Source organism: Anomaloglossus baeobatrachus, chromosome 1, assembly GCF_048569485.1.
Source record: "Anomaloglossus baeobatrachus isolate aAnoBae1 chromosome 1, aAnoBae1.hap1, whole genome shotgun sequence".
NCBI classification, from domain to species: Eukaryota; Metazoa; Chordata; class Amphibia; order Anura; family Aromobatidae; genus Anomaloglossus; species Anomaloglossus baeobatrachus.
This window is the reverse complement of record NC_134353.1, coordinates 133,572,001-133,584,150: the sequence shown is the minus strand read 5'-3', so window position 1 is coordinate 133,584,150 and position 12,150 is coordinate 133,572,001. Positions and strand designations below refer to the sequence as shown.

Here is a 12,150-nt window from a genome sequence, read left to right as displayed (position 1 = left end):
GTAAGTGCCACAGGGGCCGAGCATTGCACACAATGAGGGTAGGTGGAACCTGCCGGTAGCATAGCCGCACATGAGGTACAGGTTGCAAAGTAAGCCTGTGCTTTGGCACCCTTGCTTTTTGCGGACGACATGCTGTTGTCTCCTCTGAGTACAATCCGGGAGGGTATATAGCCAAAAACCAACAGTGCGACCGTACAGAGTAAATGTATAGCATATAAGCATATATATATATATATATATATATATATATATATACACTTCGGCACCCAGGGGGGCCAGCACCTAGAAACAGGTGCGGCTTACCGACCGCCCAAAGCGGTTGTGTGACCACCAGATTCCCTGCCTGGGCCTCCCAGAGCCGTGTTGTCTCTCCTCTCCAGCTTCAGAAGTGCTGACAGGAATGGCTGCCGGCGTTCTGTGAGGAGGAGGGGGCCGTGGGCGTGCCCTAGAAAGTGCGGGAATCTGGTGCCCCACGGTGCTCAGTGAGGGGGGAGGAGGATACAAAGTATGCTCCAGCCCTCAGCGCTGACGTCCAGTGCAGCGTCCCGCCCTTCCCCTGACTGGCAGGCCCGGGGGCGGGAGTATGCGGTACTAGGCCGCAGAAGCCGGGGACTAAAGTTATAAGCGCGGCCGGCAAACAAGCGCGGTCAGCGCGGTAGTCCCGGCGCACTAACACACCCAGCAGTGCTGCAGCGTGTATGACACAAGCGCTCCATGCGCCGTCCCCAAGGGGACACAGAGTACCTCACAGTAGCAGGGCCTTGTCCCTGACGATACCCGGCTCCTGTCCAGCAGATTCCCCAGGGGCTGCGGAGGGAGCACGGTCCCAGTGCCTGGAGACCGATTAGGATCCCACTTCACCCAGAGCCCTTAAGGGATGGGGAAGGAAAACAGCATGTGGCTCCTGCCTATGTACCCGCAATGGGTACCTCAACCTTAACAGCACCGCCGACCAGAGTGGGGTGAGAAGGGAGCATGCCGGGGGCCCTGTTATGGGCCCTCTTTTCTTCCATCCGATATAGTCAGCAGCTGCTGCTGACTAAATTGTGGAGCTATGCGTGCATGTGTGCCTCCTTCGCACAAAGCATAAAAACTGAGGAGCCCGTGATGCACGGGGGGGGTGTATAGGCAGAAGGGGAGGGGCTTTACACTTTTAAGTGTAATACTTTGTGTGGCCTCCGGAGGCAGAAGCTATACACCCAATTGTCTGGGTCTCCCAATGGAGCGACAAAGAAAAACACATTTATTATACTCATCAAGGGGGCGGTCTGGTGGGTGTCGCTGATCTTAGTCTGAACAATCTTTCTTCTTGCGATCGCCATTCTTCTGCCCAGCCCTGTGTGCATGACGCAATTGGCATCACTCACAGAGAGGCCTCCATTGCGTTCCTGCGCATGCGCATTTTGATCTGCCCTGCCCTGCGCAGAGCAAAGTACTAAAATGCGCAGGCAGGCATGAGAAAAGACGAAAGACCACCTGCGAATGCGCACTACAGAACTTTGATCTGCCCTTAGATCAAAGTGTGTGTGTGCAGGAGAGCAAAGGCGATCTCTCTGTGAATGATGCAGGACTCATCATGCCCACGGCGCTGAGCAGGAGGACAGCGATCACACAAGATGGAGGAGGCACCGGACAGAGACCAGTGATGCCCATCTGACCGGACTGCCCCGTAAGTATTATAAACATGTTTTTTACGTTATACAGTGCTGTTTGGGCTTTTATATATAGTATTCTGGAATGCTGTATATAAGGGCTCACTGGTGGTGGCAGCAGCTCATAAACGAAAAACCCGGTGACAGGTTCTCTTTAACAGCAGACACAAAAGCTTATATTCTGCATTAAAAAAATCTAACAGATAAGTCTTTTTTCAAGGCTCCCAATAGCTATTTTGGATCTATTGGATCATGAGCCACATGCTCTCTGGTGCAGCTACGATCACGGTTTGTGTCGTGATCTAGATATCTACATGGTGAACAGCAAATTTCCAGCAACTGTTGTTTACTAAAACCCAATGGGACTGGGGGAGATTTTTCTTGTAATGGGAACAATAAAGAGCAGCCATTATTGTAATGTATAGTATGGCAAAGCAATCATAAGAGAAAAATATCACAAAATTCTTCATCATTATATAAACATTTTGTTGCCACCCCATGTAAGCATACACCATACAGGAAACCATCACTGGTCATTCAGGTTTATGTGGCCCTGTCGTGTGGATAGAATTTTTTATTTTTTTTTGCATGAAATGCTATTCTGAATGACAGATGTCGCTGTCTATTGTGAGATCGCACAATTTCAATTAAAGCAACGCTGCCAGCAGCATTACAACAACACTTAACCCCTTCACGACCGGCCGATTTTTCGCTTTCCGTTTTTGTTTTCGCCATTCTTTTTCTGAGAGACGTAACGTTTTTATTTTTCATTCAATATGGTCATGTGAGGGCTCATTTTTTGCGGAACGAGCTGTACTTTTAAATGAAACCATCAGTTTTACCATATAGTGTACTAGAAAACGGCAAAAAATTCCAAATGCTGAAAAATTGCAAAAAAAGTGCGATAGCACTATGGTTTTTGAGATATTTTATTCACTGTGTTCACTATATGGTAAAACTGATGTGTGGGTGTGATGCCTCAGGTCAGTGCGAGTTCGTAGACACCAAACATGTATAGGTTTACTTTTATATAAGGGATTAAAAAAAATTCGGAAGTTTGTCCGAAAAAAGTGGTGCACATTTTACGCCATATTCCGTGACCCGTAGCGTTCTCATTTATCGGGATCTATGGCTCAATGACAGCTTATTTTTTGCGTCTCGAGCTGACGTTTTTAACGGTACCATTTTTGCGCAGATGCTACGTTTTGATCGCCTCTTATTGCATTTTGCGCAAAAGTTGTGGCGACAAAAAAACATCGTTTTGGTGTTAGGAATTTTTTTGCCGTATACTGATCAGATTAATTGATTTTATATTTTGATAGATCGGGCGTTTCTGAATGCGGCGATACCAAATGTGTGTATATTTTTTATTTTTTTAACCCTTTAATTTTCAATGGGGCGAATGGGGGGTGATTTGAACTTTTAGGTTTTTTTTTTTAATTTAAAACTTTTTTTTTTTTTATTTTACTAGTCCCCCTAGGGGGCTATTGCGATCAGCATTCCGATCGCTCTGCAGTATCTGCTGATCACAGCTACAAGGCTGTAAACAGCAGATACGCTCTCTTTCTCCTTTGCTGTGCCGCTGGCACAGCGAAAGTGAAAGCAAGACAGGTGTAGTACAGGAGTCATCACATGACCCTGTGCTACCATGACAACTATCGGGAGTCACGTGATCGCGTCACGTGACTTCCGGTATCGGGCGGTAAGGAAATGTTTACCGCGATCGCGCTTATAATGGCGCTGTCACATATTGACAGCGCCATATAAGGGGTTAAACGGCACGAGCAGATAATGATTCTGCTCGTGCCTAGCAGGCACACATCTCAGCTGTGAAAATCAGCTGAGATGTGTGCCGATCGCAGCATGATGCTGCCGGCAGACCGCGGGCAGTAACATTATGACCGCAAGGACGTAATTTTACGGCCGGCGGTCGTTAAGGGGTTAATATGATCGATGTAACTGGTGTTCTAAAAGGGAATCTGTCAGCAGGTTTTTGATAAATTACCGTATTTTTCAGACTATAAGACACACACTGGTTTTAGAGGAGGAAAATAAAATTTTAAGCAAAAAATGAAATGTGGTCATTTCACTTATGGGGTGAGGATCTGCTGCTGACACTATTATGGGGGTAATGTCCCCAAATTCTCTACTAAGGTACCCCAGCCTGGTAATGATCCTCCTGCCTTGTATACATGTCCCTCATCCTGGTATATATTCCCATCCTGCTATATACCGCCATCATGGTATAGCCCCCATCCTGGTATATGCTCTCATTCTGCTATATACTTCCATCCTGGTATATACCCCCATCCTGCTATATACTGCCATCCTGGTATATGCCCTCATCCTGCTATATACCCCATCCTGGTAGATACTGCCATCCTGGTATATACCCCCATCCTGCTATATACTGCCATCCTGGTATATGCCCTCATCCTGCTATATACCCCATCCTGGTAGATACTGCCATCCTGGTATTTGCCCTCATCCTGTTACATAGCGCCATCCTGGTATATGCCCTCAATCTGCTATACACCCAATGTTGGTATATGGCCTGCATCCTGTGGCACACAAAAAAAAAATAAAATGTTTATACTCCCCTTTCCTCGCTCCATGCAGCATCGCTCGTCTTCCTCTCTGTGTCAGCAGCAGCGCCGCTGACCTGTGTCGAGCTGTCACTGTTCCCTGTAGCATTGCAATGTTCTACTGTCTGTCGCCTGCTGATGTGTGTGGAGAGCGGGCACAGTGAGCGGCCGGCAGACAGGAGGACATCGCGATGCTGCATTCAACAGTGATGGGTGAGTATACTTATTCACTGCGCCCCGCGCTGATGATTATGCACGGGGGGGCAGTGAATATAGCCGCACAATCACTCCAGGCTGTAGTTGCCAGGGGTGATCATGCAGGCCGGCTGTTAATTATGCGCACATTCCCCGATGATGGGCGTGCATATGAAATGAGCGGGCCCACGTGGTCACGGCAGGCGCTGCTGCAGCCTGCTCGTGCCCCCGATGACCAGCTCCACCCTCATTCCCCGCAGCCATGGCCTACATTCAGACTATAAGACGCACCCCCCCACTTTCCCCCTACATTTGGGGGGAAAAAAGTGCGTCATAGTCCGAAAAATACGGTAATCTGAAGACAGCATGCTGTAGGGTTTAACTGAGATGGGCTTCCTTGAGAATTCAAAAAGCGTGTGAAGGACGGTGACTATTTGACCTATACATGAGTACTATGGATCAGAAGGCTATTTTTGTTCAGGCCTTTATGGTGTGTTCAATATTGTTTTGTTATTATTGAATTTATTGTGTATTAGTCTCCCTGGTCTGATCCAATACACAGGGTCATTGCACATTAGCAGTCTCTTTTGCTCTTTACTGGCATTTACTATTCTATTATGACCTATGCTGTATTAACTATACATACTACATGTGCCTGCTGTTACTATCTCCTTATTTTGGATTAGGATCATTGTGAGTCACTGTTCTTGTATCCCACCTGAACCTTCATAAACTTTCAACCTAGGCAGTTGGATGCTGGGTTCTCAACTGCTAAATTCGGAGTCACTAGGTACAAGCGGCAAACACTAGCTCTCTACTGGGATTTTTGGAGCTGAGCTTGGTAAACTAAACCTTCCCAAAATGTTGCGTATGCGCAGTTAGTCTGTAGACAAGCAAGACAAGTGTCAAATTTTACTCATATTAGTGGACATGCCTCAATAGCAGAACCCTTATTTTCCATTCCTGGTATCTCCTCTGGAGCATTCAAAATGTCCTTTTACTTATTTCCTACTGCTGAAGAAGTTTTTTGGAATACATGTATTATTGTTACATAGGTTGAAAAAAGACCTAGGTCTATCTAGCTCAACCTTCCTCCACCAGTTCTACATTTTGTGAGTAAGTCATTTATAACCAACAATGTTGTGTACTGAGCAAATCATCCAGCCCTTATTGTTATTGTTATGTAACTTTTTTTAAATTTGTTTTATTAGAGCTTAACAGCAGAACAGAGATGTAATTCTGCATTCACTCATTAAGTAATCATTCAATAATGACCAAATCATGGATTTCTGGAGTGTGTAAGCTTCTTTACAGGAACCTTAGGAAGACCGGATACTCACAGCTTACTCTCTGCTAGGGTCAGCTTATCTTTCAGCAGCTGGATCTCAGATTCCTTCTCATGTGTACTTAGATGACTCTGGAACTCCTTTTCCCGGTTAGTGGCCAGCAACGTCTCCAGGTTCTTAATTGTTAGTCTTTCACTTGCCAACTGTTTCTTTAAAAGTTCAGCTTCAGACTTCATATCTTCCAGCTCATCTAGGACCTTGAGAAGAAGACACAATAATATTTTTGATGATAAAGTCACAGTCATTGTAAGTTTCCTTACTAGAGGAATGAAAAGCCCTATGGCCAAATCCAATAACTGGGGGTCACCAAATTGTCACATGTGCTGGACCCCTGCAAGCAAGAGCAGGCAACGCCAGCGCCCGTCTGCTATGTGGGTGAGCACACAGCCATTCAAGTCTGCAATAAAACACGCAGATGTGATTGGCTCTTTTTTTATACGGCTGTTGGAGCCTGGCATTAAATCATCGGCTAAGATCCCCATGCAGTTTCTTAACCCCTTCACGACCAGCCGATTTTGCGGCTTCAGTTTTTCTTTTCGCGATTCTTCCAAGAGACGTAATTTTTTTTTTTTTCAGTCAGTATAGCCATGTGAGGGCTCCTTTTTTCGCGGGACGAGTTGTACTTTTAAATTAAACCATGTACTGGAAAACGGCAAAAAAAATCCAAATGCAGAAAAATTGCACTATTGTTTTTGAGGTTTTTTTACTCACGATGTTCACTATATGGTAAAAACTGATGTGTGGGTGTGATGCCTCAGGTTGCTGCGAGTTCGTAGACACCAAACATGAATAGGTTTACTTTTATCTAAGGGGTTAAAAAAAATAAATCAGAACTTTGTCCGAAAAAAGTGGTGTATGTTTTATGCCAAAGTCAGCGACCCGTAGCGTTCATTTTTCGGGATCTATGGCTCAGTAACGGCTTATTTTTTACATCTCGAGCTGGAGTTTTTAACTGTTCTATTTTGGCGCAGATGCTACATTTTGATTGCCTGTTATTACATGTTGCGCAAAATTTTGTGGCCACCAAAAAAACGTAATTTTGGCGTTTGGAATTTTTTTGCCGCTACGTTGTTTACTGATCAGATTAATTGATTTTATATTTTGACAGAAATGGGCATTTCTGAACGTAGTGATACCAAATGTGTGTATATTTTTTAACCCTTTACTTTTCAATGGGGCAAAAGGCAGCCTGCGGGGATTAACACTATGATGTAACATCACCACCCGCGGTCGTTAAAGGGACTGTCAGCACAGAATACTGACTGCTCAAACTACAGTAAATACAGGCGCTTGTTGTATCATGGCATTGCCATACATTTAAAGAGAATTTGTCAACAGGTTTTTGCTCACCCATTTGAGAGCACCATAACGTAGAGACCCTGATTCCAGCGATGTGTCACTTACTGAGCTGTTTGTTGTCATTTTGATAAAATCAATGTGTTTTTCTACTGCAGATCTAGCAGTTATATAGAGCTCATTAATATGCTGGACTACCTGCAGCACGCCAAGTAGTTCTTTATTGATAAAATCACTGATTAATCAGCAGTAGATTATCAAGCGCAGACTAAGCAGCTCAGTAAGTGACACACCACTGGAATCAGGATCTCTGCCTCTACATTATGCTACTCCCAGATTAGGAGGCAAAAGCATGGTGACAGATTGCCTTTAAGAGCACCTTCCCCACTGCTTGTTTTCCATCCATCCCTTTCCTTTCCTGGCTCTATGTGCCAGAACTGTTAATCACAGAAGAGGATGGAGGAATGAAGATATTTTTCAATCAATCAAGTGAGGTATTTAAATGTTTAGCTCCACCATGATGCACCGAGCGCCTGTGCTTGGTCTGCATACTCATTTTGTGCTGAAAAATTCTCTTTAAAGAAGCTCTCCATTCAAAGTTTTTATCCACTTTATGTATTGCAATCATATTATATAGCCCTGAGTACTTACAATTGGTCATTTTACCTTTTTACCCAGTTAATTCTTCTCTTTTCTGCGCTTTATGTTAAACAGTAAGTCTCTTTTCCCTGCATAAGTTATCACCTGATGACACAGCTGCTCCACTCCTCCCCAAGCCAGGGACTTTTGCAGTGATGACTCATGCAGAGAAAAGACTTCCTTATTTAACATAGCACTTAAAAGAATTCAGCTAGTCCGTTTTTAATCATGTGATGTCATAGACCTAATAGAACAAAAAAAAATAATAATTGGGTAAAAGGGCAAAATGAACAATCAATTTTAATTACACAGTGCTATATCATATGATTGCTATATAATTGATATATTAAGAGGATAAAAATGTTGATGGGAGAGCTTCTTTAATGGTAAAAGTGGAATCACCTACTGCCACATACCTTTGGACCAGAATGCTGAAACCCAGCAAGCCTGATTTTTTCCTCAACACCAGTCAACAGGGGGAGTAATGTGGCCACATCCACATTAGGTCGTTGGCCAGTCCTGAGGAAATTGTTAAGCTTAGCCTGAGTTTATTGCATAGGTAAAAAATTGTTTAAAAGAACTGAAGTCCTCAGTGGTTGATACCTTTTAATGGCTAACATAGGTACATTTTATCATAGATTCCTGCACTTGCATAATTTATGTATAACAAAAATAAATAAGTTAAGCAGCAGTCAGAGTCATTATTGAGAAGTTTCTGTAATTAGGAGTGAATTACTAATGCTATCAACGCATCAATCATCAACTGTTGACTACTCAAGTCATTCTCAAGTTAAAGGCACGGTGAAATCATAATCCCAGCAAAATCTGAGAATCGTGACTTGCTGTGCACATGTTGCTTCTTTTTTCCTTGCTTTCATGTCAATTGTTTTGGCATTTTTCCCCAATTAACTACAATGGAGTCAGTGAAAAACGCAGGAAAAAAGCATGTGTAATGCCCACGTTGCTTTTTTTGTGGGGTTTTTTTTAATGTGCTTTTTTGAGGTCACTGCGGTTTCCTGCAATAGAGATGAGCAATCCGGATTGGCAAAAAATTTAAAAAAATAAATCGTACGATCTTTGGCCAGATCGGGAACGGACATCTTGATCATTTACCGCTAAAGATCTTGCCAAGGATAGGTAAATCATTGGATGGCAAAAACTATCCTCTGTCTGCCCATCACATCCAAGTCAAGTATTGGCATGGCTGTGATATCACACAAAAGGGTTAAAGCAGTACATACTTAGGGTCCCCGTAGCTGCAGCGTTACTTTCGGGTCCGGCAATTATCTAGTGAATATTCACCGCTTTCCCCGCCCACTGGCATATTTGATTGGCCACAGTCAGACCCCGCCCCTAGACAGTGTCTGTTGATTGGTTGGAATCACATGCGCTGTCTCAGGGTCTATATCGTGGTATAAAATTAATAAAACAATTGGCGTAGGGTCCCCCCATATTGATACCAGCGCAGAAAGCCGGCTACAGGCTGCAGCCCCCAGCAGTGCGCGTATCTTGGCTGTGTATCAAAATAAGAGGAACCACGAGGCTTGTTTTTAAATTATTTAAATAATTAAAAAAAAGAAAACAAAAAAAAACAAAACCAGCGTGCAATCTCCCCTAATTTTGATATCCAGCCATGATCAAGATTGACAGCTGGGGGCTTGTATTCTCAGCCTGGGGAGTCTCATGGTTATTGGGACACCCAGGCTAAGAATAGCAACCTGCAGCCGTCCGGGATTGTCGCATCCATTAGATGTGACAAGCCTGGAGCCTTAACTGGCTGTTCCCAATTGGCCTGGTGCGGTGGCAATAAGGGTAATGTAAGAGTTTTATAACAGCCCACAGCTGTCACTAAGCTCTAGATTATTGATGGCAGATGCCTAAGACACCTCCCATCACTAATCTGTTTGTGAAAGTAAATAACACTGGAAAAATCCTTTATTTCAAATAAAAGAAAAAGAAACGTTTCACGAGTTTATTAACCCCTAAAACACACATGAAGGTCCGACATAATCCACACGAGATCCCATGACGATTCAAGCACTGCTACATCTGAAATTACAGGGTGCAATCATGGAACATGACCGAACGCTGTAACTGCAAGCACAGAGTGAGCCGTAATCAGCGGTGGAGTCACTCAGGTTAGTAATGGTCACAGCTAGACGTTTACCTGTGACGGCAGGTAACTTTAGTGACGTCACAAGGGGAATCGCGTTCATGCCGGCGGATCACCGGGTTTTCCTGCAGATCCATTGGCATGAGCTCGATTCACCTCGTGATGTCACTTGGTTTCACTGCACCTAGACCTCGCGGTCTTTACCGCGGCACCTTGCTGAAGTGAAGTCCGGTGACGTAGGTGCCCTGGTCTGTGAGGCGATCCGTAGTTAAGTGAGCCTGGGTCGTCATAGTGATGACCCATGGTTACTATGGCAGCGTAATCCCTTTTCAGGAACCCAATTGCCAGGGAAAGGTAAGAGATCCCAGACAAAGAAATTAAAATCATAGCTGTCCATCAATTTAGTGATGTGTAATAATAAGAAATTACACAGGGGAAAAAGTATTGAACATGCTTATTGAAAATGTCTTTAATACTTTGCACAAAAGCCTTTATTGGTAATGACATCTTCAAGACCCCTCCTGTATGGAGAAACTTCTCGCATGCATTACTCAGGTGTGATTCTGGCTCATTCCATGAAAACTTCAAATCCTGAAGGGTACATGGGCTCCTTCCTATGAGCTTTGAGATTAAGTTCCTTCCATAAATTTTCTATTGCTGAATGCAATCCGGTGATTAGCTGGGCCATTCTGGCAGCTTTATTTTCTTTCTCAAAACAATTGAGTTTCCTTGGCTGGGTGTTTGGGATCACTGTCTTGCTGAAATATCCACCCTTGTTTCCTCAACCTGGTAGATGGCAGCAGATTTTTCTCAACGATGTCTTGGTATATTTGCCCATTAATCCTTTCTTCAATTTTCAAGCTTGCTAGTGCAGTGTGCTGAAAAATAGGCCCCATACCATGATGTTCCCACCTCCAAACTTCACTGTTGGTATGGCGTTTTTTGGTGTGATACGCAGTGTCTTTTGACCTCCAAACATAGTGTGTATTATGGCATCCAAAAAGTTCAATTTTGTTCTCATCTGACTAGACTATATTCTCCCAGTATTTCACAGGGTTATCTAAATAGTGTTGGTAAAATGTTAAACACTTTTGAACATGCCTTTTTTTCCAGCAATGTAGTCTTGCGTAGTGAGCGTGCATACAGGCCATGGAGGTTGAGAGTATTACTTATTGTTTTCTTTGAAACAATTGTACCTGCTGAATTCAGGTCTTTCTGTAGCTCTCTACAGGTGGTCCTTGGCTCTTGGACAACTCTTCTGATAATTCTTTTCACTTCTTTTTGTCTGAAATCTTGTAGTGGAGCACCTGTTTGCTGATGTTTTATGGTGAAATTATGTTCTTTCCACTTTTGGATCATGACCTTAGCAGGGCTCATTGGAACCGTCAGTATTATGGTTACAGAAGAATTTCTAATGTCATAAGTATGTTTTGCAACAATACAGTAGTGAAGGTCTTTAGACAGCTCACTGGTTTTACGCATGTTGAGATGCATCTTGTGTGACATTGGTAATGAGACACTTATTGGCCATCAAGTTGAACCAGCTGAAATTTTCACTAAGTGGCAGGATTGCTTTCTAATTACTGATAGACTTCAGCTGCTATCATGACTTTCCATGGCTTCTTGCACCTCCCTTTCTTCATGTGTTCAATACTTTTTCCTTGTGTAATTTCTCATTATTACACATCACTAAATTTATGGCCATCTATGGTTTGATACCTTTGTCTGTGTGTATTAGATGGGTTGTTTACAATATCTAGTGAGAAATTCCCGTCAACAGGACATTTAGACATATTTACTTAGAACATTGGTAACCTATGTAAAGCTTATTTCACCCGCAGTATATTCACTCAACAATATTAATGATATGCAAAGGATGAAAAATGGAAACAAAATATTAAAAACATCTCTATTTAGCATTGAGTCTGAGCTCCATGTGCAGGAATCCCTACACTTACAGCCTTGGCTACTATTAGTGATGGGCGGTACAATACTCGGTGCTCAAAATGATGAATGAACATTACAATGCTCGAGTGCCCTTTACCCGAGTTGATCAGGTCAGACACAAGGACAGGCTCAACTCGAGTAATTAATATAATGGAAGTCAATGATTGTCCAGTTCGGCTCTCTGCCCACATATAGCCAGCCAAATACAGAATATTTTCGAGGAGGGAAGGCAGGGTTTTGTTTTTTCTTTTTTTTGGACACACTACATCTGGAAACTGTGTTTACCCCCAGTGAGAGCCGTTCACAGACTGCAAGTGGCTCTCATTGGAGTACCGGCTCGCATCATTCAGTGAAACAAGGCTGTGCTTTGTGTTCGA

General features: G+C 43.5%; 1 protein-coding gene across 3 annotated transcripts in view; it reads right to left on the bottom strand.

The window, feature by feature from the left end:
- The window catches only part of CEP135 (centrosomal protein 135), a 196,679-nt gene that overhangs the window by 13,694 nt on the left and 170,835 nt on the right, over positions 1-12,150 (bottom strand). For all 3 annotated transcript variants that reach the window (XM_075347063.1, XM_075347062.1, XM_075347061.1), the window contains one exon: positions 5,773-5,975. In XM_075347063.1, the coding sequence (XP_075203178.1) occupies positions 5,773-5,975 (203 nt within the window). The remainder of the gene's footprint in view (positions 1-5,772; positions 5,976-12,150) is intronic.